Below are 17,347 nucleotides of genomic sequence, written 5' to 3'. Positions count from 1 at the left end.
CCCATCAGCAATGCCAGGAGCACCTGGGCAAGGCAAGGAGAGAGAGCTGGGCCCTGAGGAAAAGCCTTTCCCTGCCCAGCCCTGCACAGCCCCTCCCAGGCAGCAGCAGTGCAGGACAGTGGCCCTGAGGCCCTGGTCAGCAGGGAATGGGCACACGGCAGGAGAGATGCCCTTCATCTCTGGGCTGCTCTGCCGGCCCAGGAGGAGACTGAGGGCTCTGAGCCCCCGGGCTGAGGGCTGTGCTGGCTGGGAGGGGACACAGGAGCTGCGCTGCTCAGGGCAGTGTGTGCCCTGCAGGGCAGGGCTGGCAGGTGCCACATGTCCCCTGCAGCAGGGCTTCCCTCAGCACTGCCTCCCTCCCTCCCTGCCCATGGCTCTGCTGCTGGAGCTGTCCCAGCCCGAGCTGTTCCTGTGGGCCCGGGCTCCTTCCCTGCCAGTGCTGCCAGAGCCCAGCCCAGCCCCTGGGCCAGCTCTGCCCTGCAGCTGCTCGGGGCTGCAGGGATTAAAGAATAGCTCCCCCAGGCCTGGGCACCATGGAAAGGTGATGCTGGATGGATCTGGAGGCTGGGGAGGTGGAGGCACTTGCTGAGATTCCCAGGAATCCTCAGTGTGATGGTTTAAGAGCCTCAGCCCCTACTCTGCCCTGCACAGCTGAGTTTCCATTACCACTAAGCTGAGCCAGGGAAAAGTTGGAGGACAGATTGAGGAAAGCAGAGACTCAAGCAAGAAACTACTGCCCTGAATGTGCTCATGAAAAGTACACTCAGAAATTATCTGGGCATGAGCTGGAGCTGTGAGCAGCCCTGGCCCACACAGCACCCTCTCCACAGCAGCAGGATCTGCCCTGGCAGGAGTCACTCCTTGCACCCACAGCTCCCCTCCACCATCCATGGGAGCTCCCAGGCAGGCTGAGAGCTGCCCCTGGCAGATGGTAGATCCCCTGGCCTGGCCAAGAGCCCTCAGGGCTGCAGCACCTGCTCTGCACCACAGCCCTGGGCAGCCCTGGCTGCAGCCCCAGCCTCAGCCCCTGCAGCTGTCCCTGGCAGCAGGAGCCGTCCTGCCCTGTCCCTCTGACGGTGCCCAGGGCAGCCCCGCTCTGGAGCACATCCTCCCCCAAAGCAGAAAGGGCAGCAGAGCCATCCTTACAGTGCTATCAGTCCTGTCCTTGGTCAGCTCTAGGAGATCCCTGCAGCCACAGACTAACTGTGTCAGAAGTGGTGAAGATTTCTCCATGAATGAGCTCAGAATTGTCCTTCCAGTTTCTTTGAGCCTCTGTTTGCTTCACTGCTCTCAGGTGCCTGCAGGCAGTGCCCTCAGCCCTGCTGGGCTTGGAGAGGAGCTGCTCTTTAGGAGAAATGTCTTTTTGAAGCACTTCCTGATTGCCAGGAGCTGCCTCTGTGCCAGGAGCCCAGCCCAGCTCAGCAGCACAGACACAGCACAAGGACTTTAATGAGCCTCTTGGGGGTTTAGTGCTGAGTCCCTGAGAGTGGGTTAAATAAACCTCTCAAGAATCCAAAGTCACATAGAAACTCCAAAGTTTCTTGAAGTTTTTATGGGTCCCACTGAGGGACACAACTAAGAATGTGTCCCCAGGTTCCAGCTAGAGCAGAACACTGCAGGCAGTGATGACAGGTAGGGACAAACACGGCCAAGTTTTCTCTGATGCTGAGCAAGCCTGGATGTGTTTCAGGAATGCCAAGGGCCAAGGCCTGAGCCCCAGCCCCTGCCAAGGCACATCCTGTCCCTCCCTCAGTGCTCAGGGCTCTTCCCAGGCCACTGGGATGTGGGGATGTGCAATGCCAAGGGCAGGACCATGGGGCGGCCCCTGCCAGGCTGCTGAGCAGGGCCAAGGAGGCAATGAGGCCCCAGGACTGCAAGGGTCACTTGTCTCCTGCTCATGGCTCAGGCCCAGGCCCAGCAGCCATGGCCCAAGTGCTGCAGGAGTTGGCTGTGTCAGGGCCTTGCAGCTGCTGCCCATCCCTGTGCCCTGTGCAGCCCAGGCTGTGCTACGGTGTCCATGCCCTGCCCTCTGTCCCTGCAGGCTGTCGTCATCCCCCGGCTGCCCCAGCTGGCTGGGCCCTTCCTTTGCTGACAGCTCTGCCTCCTGCCTGCCTCTGCCTGGCCACACACAGCTTTGGGCTTGGAAGCAGGAGGGTTAATTCAATTTTACTGTGCCTGTGAATTTTTATCACAGGAACAAGGCATGTAAGGTCTACTTTCCCTGCAAAGATGGGTGTAAGACAAGTAGAAGACATCTGGTTCAAGATTGCATTGATAGAAAAAACAGGGAGTGAATCTGGGAACTTGGGCTGGGTTTTATGGTAATGGCTAAACGGTAATGCACATGTAGAAACTGTACAGAAGTAACACTTATTTAAAATCTCATGACCATGTAAGGTTATGAGTTACCACATGTTGGACCTAAGCCCGAATAAGTGATGCCCTCTTAAACACCAGATTAGTGTTAAGGACTCTGATATTTTGTAAATTTGGTGACAGTGAGGCCTCACAGAACCAAGGAGTCTACTGTGACATCGTGGAACTGCATGGAACCAAAATCCTTTTTGACACAGGAGGCCACACGTGTAGCAGAATTTTTTAGAGAATGAGGGCATGATTTATATTTAGATTGAGGTTTGAGTTATCCCAGCCTGGTCTACAAAAATCAGGCCTGTGAAGCCTGTGGCACAGTTAGAAATGGAGTTAAGATATCAGCAAGGGACAGTGGTTTTTCTAGATATTAATAGGTATAGTTGGTAGTGTGAACACTCTAGCCACCTGAAGCATGAAATTAACAATGTCTGTTTGAATTTTTCCTTATGCCATATACCACCAAGAATGTATTTGTAATTGTACACTATATAGAAGTGTATATAACGTGCCATTTTAGACAGAATAAACAGAGAACGTAGCATTAACAATATTGGCTGGATCTGTCCAGCTTCCTATTATTTTTAGGGGGTTCTCTGCTTTCACACATGGATCCAATGGTCCCTTGTGATATTGCAGAGCCAAGGAGACCATTGTGACACTCTGGAACCTCATGGAGCCCAGGGGCCATTGTGACACAGCAAAGCCTTGTTTGAACAATGAAACCATTGTTAATAGTATAGAAACTAATGGAACCAAGGGGCCATTGTGACACACTGGGGCTGCATGGAATGGAAGGTCCATTGTGACAATGCAGATGCAAGGAGACCTTGGAGACACTGTGGGGCCTTGTAGAACCAAGGAGGCCGTTGTGACACTGCAGCACCTCAGAAACAATTTGACCATGTAATACTCTGTGATGTCATGGAACAAAGGGTTCATGATGACACTGTGGAACAAAGGAGATTGTTGTTGGCACTATGGATGCTCATGGAACCACAAGTCAACTGTGACACAGATTGGCCACATGGAGCCAAGGGGCCACTGTGACTGAAGATCCTCCTGGAACCAAGAGTCCATTGTTACACTGTGGGGCCCTGTGGAACCAAGGGGACCACAGTGACATTGTGGGGCCTCATGGAACCGTGGAGACAATTCTGACACTTTGGGACCCACTGGAACCAAGGGGCCATGAGAGCATGGCAGGGCCTCATGGAATCAAGGGGGCTACAGTGACACTGTGGGTTTCCATGGGATGAAGGGTCCATTGTGACACCGTGGAACCAAGGAGACCATTGTGACACTCTGGGGCATCGTGGAACCACAGGTCCATTGTGACACAGCAGGGCCTCATGAAACCCTGGAGGCCATTTGTACAGCCCTGTGAAACCAAAGGGCCTTTGTGGCACTTCAGAGCCTTGTGGAACCAAGGGGTTCATAGTGACACTCTGGGGCTTATTGGAACCAAGGGACAATTGTGGCACTGTGTGGCACCATTGAACCAAGGAGTCCATTGTGACACTGTGGGGCCTCATGGAATCCTGGAGACCTTTATGACACTTTGAGGCCTCGTTGAACCAAGACCCTCTGCAGGACCTTGTGGAACCAAGGAGACCCTTCTGACATTGTGAGTCCCCATTGAACCAAGGGTCTATTGTGATACTGCAGGACCAAGGAGACCCCTGTGGCACTGCAAGGCCTCATGGAAGCAAGGGGGGACAACTGTGACACTGTGGGATCCCATGGAAACAAGGGGCCAGTGTGACACAGCTGGGGCTCGTGCAGCCAAGGGGCCATTGGGATCCTGAGGAGCTCAATAGAACCAAGGAACACTGTGACACTTCAGGACTATAGGGAATCATGGAAACCACTGTGACGCTCTGTGACCTCATGGAACCAAGGGGAGCCATTGTGTCATTGTGCAGATCCATGGAACCAAGGAAAACATTTGGACACTGCAAGGCCTCATGGAAGCAAGGGGGGACCATTGTGACACTGTGGAGCCCCATGGAAACAAGGGGCCAGTGTGACACAGCGGGGCCCCATGGAATGAAGGATCCAATATGACACCACCATTGTAACACTGTGAGGCCCCGTGGATCCAGGGGAACAGGGGACAGGTCTGGTTGGCTTGGCCTGACTGACTCAATGGACCTTGGCATGTTGGGGGTCTCTTCTCTTCCACTCCTGAAACACTGGGGCTCTGGACTTTCCTTTCTATGGAAAAGAACCATCCCTCCTGCCCAGGCACCCATGGCCAAAATTGGTACTTCTCTACAATTCTCTGTATGCAAGGGTTTCTCCCAGACTAAAGCTGCCAAGACCAATAGTCCTAGCTTGCCTTGGCCTCTGGTGGGTGCCTCTAATCTAAGCCCTGAAAGCACAGGGACTCTGTGTTTTCTTTCCTATGGGAAAGAACTGACCTTCTCATGCAGGTGCTCATGGCTGAAATTAAGATTCTGCTCCCAATTCAATATATCAAAATTCAATATATCCAAGATATGGAATCCAAGATATTTATTTGATTGCTCCCAGATGAAAGCTACTAGACCAGACAGCTCTGGTTGGCCTTGGCCTCTGGTGGCTGCCATGCATCAACCCCTGAAACACTGGGGCTCTGAGCTTTTATTCCTGTGGAGACACTTCAGGGTGTCATGGAACCATGGAGACAATTGTGACACTGTGGGGACTCCGTGGAACCAAGGGGCCATAGTAACACTGCAAGGTACCAGTGATGCAAGGGACCATTGTTACACTGTGAGATGCCATGGAGCCCAGTGGCCATTGTGACACTGTGGGAATTCATGGACCCAAGGGGATCACTGTGGCACTGCTGGGCTGCATGGTCCCAAGGGGCCAGTGTGAAGCAGCAGGGCCTCACAGAACCAAAGGGCCATTGTGACCCTGCTGGGCCTCATGGAAGCGAAGGGGCCATTGTGACACCTCAGCAGCAAGGAGAACATTGTGACACTCTGGGGCCTCATGGAACCAAGGGAACATGGAACAGATCTGGCTGGTTTGGCCTCCCAGGGGCCACCTGACAGGTCCAGCTGATTTTGGAATGCTGAGGGCTGCCTCTCATCAGCCCCTGGAGCACCGGGGGGCTCAGTGTTTTCCTTCCTCTGGAAAAGAATCATCCCTCTTTCCAGGTGCCCATGGCCAAAATTGATATTCCCCCTGAAAAATTCCCTATATGCAAGGGTTCTCCCAGACAAAAGCTGCCAGGACAGAGAGCTCTGGCTGGCTTTGGCCTCTGGTGGTCACCTTTCATCTCAAAGAAGCCCTGAGGAAAGGATTTGAACAAGGTTTGACTACTGGAATATTAATGAGTCTCTCATCATCTGAAAAATACAGATGCTCTTCTGATCATATGCATCTTTTTTTTTTTTTTTTCCTCATTCTGTATTATACATGAAATACTATTTCCAGCTAAAAAAAAAAGTTATTCTAATCACTCTGCCCATGTTATCTGACACAAAACACCTCCTCTACATATGGATCCAGGTCACCTGTAGAAACAAAGATGATGAAGAATCCAACAGGAATTATTTGCCTCTGGCCCCATCTGTCCCATCTCCTCTGGAGCTGGAGGTGCAGCCCCAGCACTTGGGAGGGCTCAAGGGGTCACAAGCTCAGCTCCTACACACAGAACTTGTGGACCCTGGGGTGCCCCTTGGCCCCTGCACGCTCTCCCAGGCTGAGATGGACACTGATGGTTTCTGTGCCAGGCTCTCTCAGCCCAGCCCAGCTCCCTGCCAGCTCTGCCAGCTGCCCTGAGCTCTGTGCAGCACCAAGGGCCTCTCCCCAGCACAGCCCAGCCGGCTCTGGCCCCACAGCTCTGCTCAGCCCAGGCTGCTCTGGGCAGGGGCCCCACGGCCTCAGCCCCTCTCAAGGGCACAGCAGCAGCTGCAGCTCAGACAGGGCTCAGCCCCAGCCATGGGGAAACCTGCCTGGCCAAAAGAAAAGGAGACTCCCTGTTGTCGCGGTTAGGGACACAAAAGAACCACACACTCACCGTCAGGTTGAAGGGAGGAAAAGAAGCACCAGTTTATTATCATTTAGGGTTTAAATAGGATTTGGAATTTGGTCATAAATTGGTAGATGAGAGGAACACCTCTCTGACCACAATAGTCAATTCAGAAGTCCATCACCAAGAAATATGAAAACAATCTACATTGTTTTGAGAAACTCCAGTTCTAGAATGTAAACAATCATCAGAAGGCTAAAGAATCAGGGTGACATCTCACTCTTTTTGTGTTAGGAAAAAAGAAAAGGAAAAAAGAAAAATGAACATTGTTCAGTATGGTGGAAGGACCATCAGAGTGAACACTTGTGTCCTCTGCATCTAAGTCATCACTCGATGGTTCATCCATTTGCTGCCGTTCATTTGGTCACGGTCTCCAGCTTTCAACATGGTGGGGTTGATAGAATTCTGTGGCACCAGTCAGGTGCTTGATGGCATGCAAAGCTTTTGCCAATTGGCTGTGCAGGGTTTCACCCTGCATTCCCCGTTTTTGTTAAGAAGAATTTATTTTTTTTCTTTTTTCCCTCAATAATACAACACAGAGCCGTCAGCAAATGAAACAAAGCAGCATTGCTGACTCCCTTCAAAACTGAATGACTCAACTGCTGTGCCATGTCAGCAACACAAGCGAAATCCGTGACTAAATTGAAAGGTTCCTGGGAAAACTTGGAAATGCCATGACAGCAGCCCTCAATTCAACTGGCCACTCAGATCCATCCTTCCAAGTAACAATGGCCTTTCTTGTGCTTCCCAAACTGTCAGTAAGGACAGTGGGTCCTTGCACTGGCTCCTGGGTATCTTTAAATAATTTTTCCACTTGCAGTAGCTCATGCCTGGGCAGATGACAGATGATCTGTGCTGAAAAAATTTTCAGAGCAATTTGCAGAAAACCACTGCTTGCAAAGCTCCATTCAAATGTCTCCCGTAATACCGAGAGTTTGAATTTTACAAAAATCTGCACCCATCAATTGCAAGCGCTGTTGCCTGCATTTAATTATCAATCGAGCAATGAGCTCAAACAAAGTGATTGTCGCCTTTTTCTTCTGCTGTCGAGCAATCAGCTCAGACAATGTACTTGCCGTCTTTTGCAGCTGATGGGGCAGGATGACCCAGTCCAAAATGTGCAAGGGATCAGACCATTTGTCATTCCATTGGCCCATGATACCTGTAGGAAGCAACTGAATCACAAAAACAATCTTTCATATTTACAATGAGGATCAGCCAATCTGCAAGAAACATGGTGGTGACAGCATATCAATCTGCAACATCCCCATGCTTTCCACCACAGCATTAACTTTTCGGAGGTCTTGCAACAACCTCCATTTCCCAGAGCTCTGTTTCGATGCAGAAAACAGGAGTGTCCCAAGGACTGACTGGTCGAAGGTTCCAGATGATCCTGGTCCAACAGCTTTTGAACAAGTCTCAAAGGGCAACTAAGTTGTCTTGAGAGAAAGTCTTTTCCAGAGTGCCAAGCAGCAAGGGAGAGGATCGCAATGTCCATTTCAGGGACAGACAGGGTAAAATCATTCAGAACAGTCTCTGGCCAGAACAACAGTTCAGTGAATTTGAACCAGCCCGGTAGCTTCAGAACAGCTGTCTTCTCACCACTGGCTCTCTGTTCTGTGAAGAGAAAACTCAAAAAAACACAAGGTGAACAATCGTGATCTCCCCAGGGAGGCGCTGGCCTCCTGGGACCCATGGCCCCACCTGTGCCCAAAGCGCATCCCCCAGGGCCAGCAACCGCTGCAGCCCCGGGTTCTGTGGGAGGTGGCGGGGCTGGGCCCATCGGCTCCAGGGGCGCTGCAGCCCCAACGGAGCCCGTGTCTGCCAGCAGCGCAGGAGCGCTGGCCACCACAGCCCAGACAGAGGACCCTGCGACAGCCACGGGCCGAGCTGGGGCATGTGAACCCAGTGGGGGAAGGATTGAGGCCATCCCGCTGCCCCCCCAATTCAGCGTGGGGGAGGGATGGGGCACCAGGAGGGGCACGGCTGGTGGAGCCACGGCACCATCCCCCACCACAGCCAGAGGCTCGGCAGGCAGTGGGGGGCAGGTGCAGGTGGCACGGGCAGGGCAGCACCTGCGGAGGGAGCGGGATGCAGCTCAGGGCCGCTCAGGCCCAGGCCAGCCCCTGCGGCAGGGGCAATGGTACTCACTGCGCCCAGCAGGGCAGCCACGGGGAGGGGAGAGGCTGGCATCGCCCCCAGCATGGGCCCGTCTGTGCCACGGGGACCCACCGGGGGCGCCATCCCCCCCACGTGGGGCAGGACGGACCGCTCAGCCCTCGGCGTCTCCATGACCTCTCCAGGTGCAGCAGCCGGTGCTGAGCCCGCTGCGGCCACCGTCAGGTGGAGCCTCCGCAGTCCCCCCATCGTCGGACAGGGTTAACTCCATGTCTGCTGCTCTGAGGGGGCATTCTGCGGCAATGCCACATGGAGACGCCCTGGCTCCGGCCTCCAACAGAGGCACGGGTTGAGTCAAAGGCGCCTCATTCCCCCCCATCACCGGGTGGGAGAAACATGCCCCTAGTCCTCCGCCTCCCAGGCACAGGAACGGGCGGGATGGGTGGGGCTGGCACAGCCCCAGGGGCGACACAGGCCTCCACAGGAGCTCTCGAGCTCTTATATTCCCTTCTAGCATTATCACACTCTCTCCAAAGCACTGTCAGCTCCGCGATGCCCACATCGTGAGTCGCAGCCAAGGCCCAAATCAGATAATCACCAAGGCAGTTCAAGGCACCTCTTGAGGCCACCGCCCCATCATCAGCAAAGAAGCCTTTCACCTTTCCATAATAATATAGATGCTGTAAATCAACATCTGAAATGGGAGCGTTTGCCCGATCCAGCAAACTTCGCCAGACTTTCAAGGCCCCGGCATCAAACACGGGGATACGGAATATCATTTCCACAAAGGCTACTCACAACACACAGCCGTTACCTTAAAACAATCTGACTCCACACACTGCAATTCTCATGGGCAGTCCAGATGGCCCATTCTGACATGGCAGAGGTCACCAGTTGTCGCAATTATGGACACAAAAAGAACCACACTCACCTGTCATGTAGAAGCAGGGAAAAGAAGACAGTTTATTATGATTTAGGGTTTATATAGTATTTGGGATTTGGTCAAGGATTGGTCAATGAGGGGAACACCTCTCTGACCCGAGTGGTCAATCCAAAAGTTCATCACCGAGAGGAATGAAAACAATATACATTGTTTTGAGGGACTTTGAAGGAAAGTATGTAAACAATCATCAGAAGGCTTAGTATTATGGCAATAACACTCTGACTTCAATTTGTTTGGAATGTCCTGACTGTTCACACCAATAACATGGTCCTAGAATTCCTCCTGCCTCCTTTTGGGATGAACAGTTGTTGAGCGTTGCTCCTCTGCTTTCACAGCAGCTCCTATTAACTTCGTCTGGGATCTCATTGCTTCTTTCACGACTTCAGCTTCCATAGCAGCCTGAGATTTTTGCTCTGCTCTGCTGACACACAAAAGCATTTCATCAACAGGTGATCCTTGTGGTAAATTCACTAGGATAGATTTTGTTTTGCTGTTGGCATTGTCAAATGCAAGAAGTCGAAAAAGATGATCTTTCATTTCAGTTGGTAAATCTGAGTTCTCTTTGAGCGATTCCCACAGAGGATTGACAAAATGAGAATAATTTTCACTGAGTCTTTGCTTTACGTTAGAAAAATTGGAGCCTTTTTATCTTGTGGTATACCAAACAAAGCTTCTTGAGCAAGTTGAGCAGCCAAATGATGCAAAGCCAAAGGATATCATAATTGAGTTGATGTAGATGCATAATTTCTCCTGCCTGTAATCATGTCTGCAGTAATTCCATATAAATCACGTCCTTGGGGTCTCTGCTTGTTGGCTTCTGTTTGTGCCTTTTGGTACCAGTCACTTTCCCACATTAAAAATTCAGATGGAGTCAACAACAATCTTGCTAAATTCTGACAGTCGACTGCAGCCATGACATCTGCTGTAAAGATCCATGTTAAAATAGATTTTGCAGTTTAAGATTTCAGTCCATGCTGAGTGACAGTTTGCTTTGCTTGTTGCAGAATTTTCAGATTGTGTGGTCTTCATTCGGCCATTTGATTTGCATGTTCTATTATGACTGGGCAGGCAATGGATGCTGATGCTTGCCATTCTCCTTCAAGTATAGCATCACAAATGACTTCTGACCTCTGAGAGGATCAATTTTGCTGTACTTGCATAGAATTCAATTCATGGGATGTGACGGAGGTCGGTTTTCCACATCCAGTTGTTTGAGTTCCATTACATTTTGGCATGACTGTGTGCAGGCTGTCCAAGAAGGAGTTGTTGGCTTTACTTGATGTTTGTCTCTTCCTTGTTGCTCTACAGTGAGACCTTTTAATTTTTCTAAAACTTTTTTCATCGGAACTTTTGTTTGTTCTTTATCAGGCTGTAGTGACACTGGAGTGTGATTTCCTGACTGACTTGAACTGCTCCATCCACTGGACGGCAGTCGTGGATAACTTTGCTGGGAATCACAGCAAATTTCTGGTTTTTGCCCAGCTTTTTGGTCCAATTTTGTTGGCAGGGATTCAGACACTTTTCCTTGCTTTTTCACATGGTGTTGCATATTTTCAACGGAATTTTCTGGCACTGCAACCATGCCTCTCATGGGCTGCATGAAACCATTGCTAAAAAGATTTGGAAATCATCCAGGTTTTGCCTTTTCACTCATGGGCGGCTCTGAGCTCAGTGCCTGGGCAGCAAGCATTGCTACACGTTGTTCAGCCTTCATTTCCCCCAATGCTTCAGTCACTAACTTCCTAATGCCCCCAAAGCTCTGAGCTTCTTTTCCTACTTTGCCTTCTTCAATCATTTTCTGCCACAGGCACGCTCCAACGCCTGGCCATTCCTCAGGGCTAAACAGCAGAGAGATTTCTTGTTAAGGCCCTTGTTTCTCTACCCACTTCACTAAATTGTGAAGGTGCTTTGCTTCTGTTGCTTTGCCTCTCTTAGAGAGAATGTTTTGCAACAGCTGAACTGCAGCGTCTAATTCCATTTGCTCACAGTTCTTACCGTGCATAAGTCTGAGGCACGCTCTCAGAATCCAGCTCCCACGTCTCTCTGATGGAGCCATTTCAGTTTCTCCTCCCCCGGAGCTCCCGTCTCTGTGTCCAGAGTTTGGAGCTTCTGTCCTGGGTTGACAGTGCTTCCTATCCCATATTGTGGACTCCCTTGTTATGTCTAACAGCTGTTCTTGTTTTCCTGTCGGCTGGGCGGGCACGGGCTGCCCCCCCCCCTTTTGGCTCTCTTGGCTTTACGCTGCTCTGGGCTATCTCGCTGCGTTTTCTGCTTGCCGCTTTCTCCCTCTAGTACGCTGCTCATCTTCGCTGTTTCCGTTTTTTTCCTCTTTCCCTTTCTTTCCCTTCTTCCTTCCCTTCCCCCCCCCCCCCCGCCCCTTTTAAGATTTAGGACTGGCACCCGGAGCTGATCTGACTGGAGGAGTCCGAGGAGGATCTCCGGGGCCCGTGAAAGAAGCTCTGCGCCCTCCCCCTCACAGTAACCTGAGCTTTTTCTTTTCTTTTTTCCCTTGTGTTCGAGGGTGTTTATTTATTTGTTAATAAACCGGTTTTTTCCACTTTTTGTTCGAGAGATTCCTTCCCAAACCCAGGGTTGGGGGAGGGGTGGTAGAGGTTTTGTTATTAGGGGATTCCTTGGAGGTTCTCCCCTAATTCAGCCCAAACCAGAACAATCTCAAATTCCAAAAGTCACAACTAAGTCACTACAGAAAGTGACTTTACATCTTGTTGCCAAACTTACACTGTTCCTTTGTCTTTTCCCAATCTTCTTCAAAAACATCCATGTCCCAAATCCTGGAAAATAAACAATGCTTTCTACAAACTACATTTACTATTTCACACTCAGCATGTGCTGCTTCCCAGTTAGAACATCATGGCAGCTTTGGAATGCACCTGGGGAATGCAGGTCTTCATCTGTAGGACACACAATACCACCTCCTCTCGCACTCCTTACAGCAAAGAAAAACCCAAGCTGGATGCCAGTCTAGTTTCCAGAGAAAAATTGTCAGGCTACATACAAGACAAGGAATTACTCCCTCTCGTCCCCACCACAATGGGTTCCTAAGTCCTCCCTCAATCAAGGGAAATCCCAATCAAAAGCTAAATTATTAGTAGTTCAGCTTGAGTATAATCCTCCACAAAACACCTTTTCTGTCCTTCCATCCTCTCGTGTCACCAAGATCCAGTCCCCCTGTCACATTCAAAAAATTGTCCAGGTCAAGCTGAAACCACTAAAAAGGGCCTGCCTAGACAGCCAGACCCTGTCAGCTCAGGCTGGAGCTTCAACTGCCACTTTCAACAGACCAAACCAACAAACACCAACACAACCTGCTAAAAGTTACCAGTTTGCTGCAATTATAACTTTTGACACAAGATGTCAGGATTACTTTAAAAATACACCAAAACTCTTAAATCTGTGGTCACTGTCACGCAAGCTGCCTAACTTCACAAAGCCAAAGTCTAAAAAGCATTCATAACTCCACAAATCCCGTGGAAAAAACTTACAAAAATACTATACTGGAGCAGTCTCTCCAATTCTACAAGGAGGGAACTGTTTAAACTCAAGCACTGAGTGTCACAGCAAATACCATCTGCTATGACCAGAAGTACACACACACCACAGTCACAGTGAGGAGAGGTGTCTCTTTACAAAGGAATAAAATATTCACACAGCATGCAGTGCTATTCAGGGCTTTAGGCATTCACACCACTCACTTCATTCATTCCCGGCCGTGTCAGTCGCCTGAAGACGGAACCGCGGGTCAGAACACCTCAAGTGCTTCGTACCCAGGGTATGTCTCAACAAGTACCTGCACAGTCACTCTCACAGTCAGGACACACTTAAAATGACTACACATGATAAAATAACAACCATAAACAAGGACTTGCCCCAAACTGTTAGCCAATTTGCCCCAAACCACTAGCGAGCCCTTTACAGCTTGACAAAACTCTGTGCTGTAAACCAAATCCCACTGTAGCTCACTAGCAGAATACATGGCCTCGAGCTGAGTATAGGACATCTTCCATGACTTACCAACAGCCTCCTGGCCACACGTACACCTTATAGGCCACAATTTTCAATTTTTGATCAGACCGTTTTGTCCAGAGTTCTGGCAGTCCTTGTCTGTCCCCAATGAACAGCCGGGGAGCAGAGCCCTCTCTCCAGGGAGATCCGTGGGGATGCCCCAAGAGGTCCATTACCTGAACTGCTCTCACAGCCAAACAGAACCCAGTCCTGCTGTGGTCACTCATTGATTTGCATAAAATCGATAAGATCATAGACAAAAAGACTCTCTAACTAGTTAAAGTCAGAAAGTTGTGTGCTTTATTCAACTTTGGTGGGCATGGGAGTAGCCTGCTTAAGGCATGTGCCCCAATCACAAAACTCTAGCCCTCTATTTATTTACAAAAGTCTTACTCATTCATTCAATTACTCAAAATGCCTATTTATAGGCCTAATCCTAGCACTGCCCTCATCATATCCCCTCATCATATTAAAATTAGCCTAAAGTCCTTTTACACCTGCCTGATTCTTCTCTCAAATTGGACCAGTAGTCTTTGAAATCCTTCAGTGGTCTTGAAGGATGAAGTCAGAGATGTCTTCCTCACAGTGACCTGTTTACTTTCATCTTGTTGGCAGGCTACATGAGTTCTTGGGCACTGTCCAAGGGATCCTGCTGGGTTCCAATTAGTTTCTGTGTCCAGGTGCAGTCATGGTTTATTCCATTATCTCAACGTCCATCTATCTTATTACCTTCTACAAACACAACTAAAATGAGCAAGTAATATATTACCTATGCTCTAGCTTAAGTATCTTATAATGATGAATACTTCCCCTTCATCTCTACTCTTCTACTTAAATCCCAATCAATATAAATTGCTTCTTTCCCTTTGCTAAATTCTTAACTCATTAATTTCTTAACTCAAGGCACTGCAGGACACTGCAGACAATTCCTGAAGCACTTGGAGGATGATCCAGCTCCCTAAGGGACATTCTCATGCTGCCAGCTCAGGAACTGAAATGGGGAGTGGGATCAGAGAGGAAAGAGCAAACAGGAATGGGTAGTAGGAAGAAATCTGGACTAGGAAAAGGAAAGAAAGTAAAGGTAAAGAAAAGCAAATGCTCAGGGCAGTTTGGGGGTGGCTGCCAGGCAGTCCTGGCTCTGAGCAACAACATCTGCAGTGGGAAAGGAAACTCACAGGTCATGGGAAGAAACTTTTTGTGTGACCTCAGAGGCCACAACAAACCTGAGTGGTTTCCCTTCCGTCCCCCAGCCCTTCCTGGCCCCAGGGGCTGATGGCATTTGTGCTCCCTCAGGTTCATCTCCCCAACCAACACCATGGGGGTGCTCAGGCCTGCTCTGGGCACTGCAAACAGGGGCTCCGGAGCCAGTGCTGCGCCCTGTCTGTGCCTGGAAGGATCCTGCACCTGTGTGAGCTGGGGGAGAGGCCAGGGCTGCAGAAGGGGGATGTTGTTGGCAGGTGCATGAGGACGCTCTGGGACGCTGCCCTGGGGTGTCCAGCGCAGTGGGGATGGATCAGTCCCTGCTCTGCTGCTCCTTCCCATCTCCTTCAGGGACCTTCCAGAGCCTCAGCCATGCTGTTTGTCCCCAGCCTGCCCAGGGCCACCCTGGGGCTGCTCACGGGGCTTTTCTGTGCTGAGCCTTGGCCTGGGCGTGTTCTGGAGAGAGCCTGGGCAAGGAGCCTGGAGCCCCCAGGCCCTGCCCTGAGGCGTCAGCGCTGCCCCAGCAGTGCCCATGGCCTGTCCCTGCTGCAGCCCCAGCACTGCCACCCCCAGCCCTGTGCCCGGCCCCGAGAGCCCTCAGGCCCTACAGCAACACCAGGGCCAGGAGGGCAGCGGGGCAGGGCCATGGGAGCAGCACTGGCAACACCAAGGGCTGCTGGTGCTGGGCACAGCTGCTGTGCCAGCCCTGATCTGCCCCCAGCTCTGCACACAGACATTGCTGCTGCAGCTGCAGAGAAGGGAACAAAAGGGGGATCTCTTTTAAAAACTCTGCTGGGAGATCCTTTAATTCATTTAGAGCCACCGAGAGCACAGCTCCTCATTGACACAGTCTGGGGCCACAGCAAAGGTGGACGGAAACAAAATCACAAAAACCATGACCTTACACTGTAGGCAATATTTAGAAAGTCATACAAGGTAAAAGGACCTTTAAAATGAAACGAACAAGAAGCCTCAAAGATGACTTTTATTATAAGTGGATTGAAGAAATTGTCCATCAGCTTAATGTTTCTGAAATTACCCAGTCATCAGTTTCCACACTGCAGCCTTGAGCTCCTGGTTCCTCAGGCTGTAGATCAGGGGGTTCAGGGCTGGAGGCACCACTGAGTACAGAACTGACAGGGCCAGATCCAGGAACGGGGAAGAGATGGAGTGGGGCTCCAGGTGGGCAAATGCAGCAGTGCTGAGGAACATGGAGACCACGGCCAGGTGAGGGAGGCAGGTGGAAAAGGCTTTGTGCCGTCCCTGCTCAGAGGGAATCCTCAGCACAGCCATGAAAATCTGCACATATGAGAAAACAATGAACACAAAACAGCCAATACACAAACAGATGGAAAACAAAAGAAGCCCAAGTTCCCTGAGGTAGGATTGGGAGCAGGAGAGTTTGAGGATGTGTGGGATTTCACAGAAGAACTGGCCCAGGGCATTGCCATGGCACAGGGGCAGGGAAAATGTATTGGCTGTGTGCAGCAGAGCATTGAGAAAGGCACTGGCCCAGGCAGCTGCTGCCATGTGGACACAAGCTCTGCTGCCCAGGAGGATCCCGTAGTGCAGGGGTTTGCAGATGGACACGTAGCGGTCGTAGCACATGATGGTCAGCAGGGCAAGCTCGGACCCAAGGAAGAAGACAAGCATAAAGAGCTGTACAGCACATCCTGTGTAGGAGATGTTCCTGGTGCCCCAGAGGGAATTGTGCATGGCTTTGGGGACAGTGGTGAGGATGGAGCCCAGGTCGGTGAGGGCCAGGTGGAGCAGGAAGAAGAACATGGGGCTGTGCAGGTGGTGGCTGGAGGCCACGGCGCTGATGACGAGGCCGTTGCCCAGGAGGGCAGCCAGGGAGATGCCCAGGAAGAGGCAGAAGTGCAGGAGCTGCAGCTGCCGCGTGTCTGCCAATGCCAGCAATAGGAAGTGGCTGATGGAGCTGCTGTTGGACATTTCTTCACTTTGGGCATGGTGGGCTGTAGAAGGAAAACATTGATAAACTTGGACAGATTTTCTTGAGTCAAACCTATGCTCTTTCATTAAGAATCCCCTAAAAATTACTCCATTTTTTGGAGATAAATTCACCTAACATTTTAAATTTTGAGGGTTTTTTTGCGCTGCTGAGTTACTGCCTCATTTTCAGCATTTCCCTCAGCCTGAACACTGGAGAGCCCAGAGGGAAAACTCAGCCCAGTGCGCCAGTTCAGTCAGACCTGCTGGTCCCCCACAGTTGCCCTTTGACCTCCCTCTAGTTAACAATAGAGACACTTAAAAAATGCTTGGAAAATAAAGTGGACTTTTTGAAAGCTACAGTTTCAAAGTTAATTTCTCTTAACCTTTCTCTCTGTCCCTATGCGGCTGGACAGGGAGAGATACCAAGGGTTGTTCTGGCTCTCTGCTGCCTGGAGTTGTGCCTACTGGGAGCTCTTTTTCCTCTATCCAAGCCTTGTCCCTGCCAGTGCTGCCAGAGCCCAGCCCTGCCTTAGGGGCTCAGCTCTGCCCTGCACACCCCTCCCAGCACAGGCCACTGCCCAGGGGCATCTCCCTGGCACCAGGGCCTTAAGCGCAGCTCAGACAAACAGAGATGCTGCAAGCCAGGCTGCTGCTGGTGCTGTCTGTAGGTAGAGGAGGGTGAGGAGGCACTTTCTGAGGGAGCTCTGAGGCAG

The 17,347-nt window shown here is 50.8% G+C and overlaps 1 protein-coding gene across 1 annotated transcript; it reads right to left on the bottom strand.

Moving 5' to 3' along the window:
- Positions 1-15,716: 15,716 nt before the first annotated feature.
- Positions 15,717-16,714, bottom strand: LOC310920680 (olfactory receptor 14J1-like; the record flags this gene model as incomplete). Its single annotated transcript, XM_083880741.1, has 1 exon — positions 15,717-16,714. Exon 1 carries the CDS (start codon positions 16,632-16,634, stop codon positions 15,717-15,719), a length of 918 nt encoding a protein of 305 aa, XP_083736867.1. The 5' UTR covers positions 16,635-16,714.
- Positions 16,715-17,347: the final 633 nt, after the last annotated feature.

This window comes from Zosterops lateralis, assembly GCF_965231275.1.
Source record: "Zosterops lateralis genome assembly, chromosome: 31".
NCBI lineage: Eukaryota > Metazoa > Chordata > Aves > Passeriformes > Zosteropidae > Zosterops > Zosterops lateralis.
The sequence above is the reverse complement of the archived record's forward strand: the minus strand, read 5'-3'. Positions and strand labels throughout refer to the sequence as shown.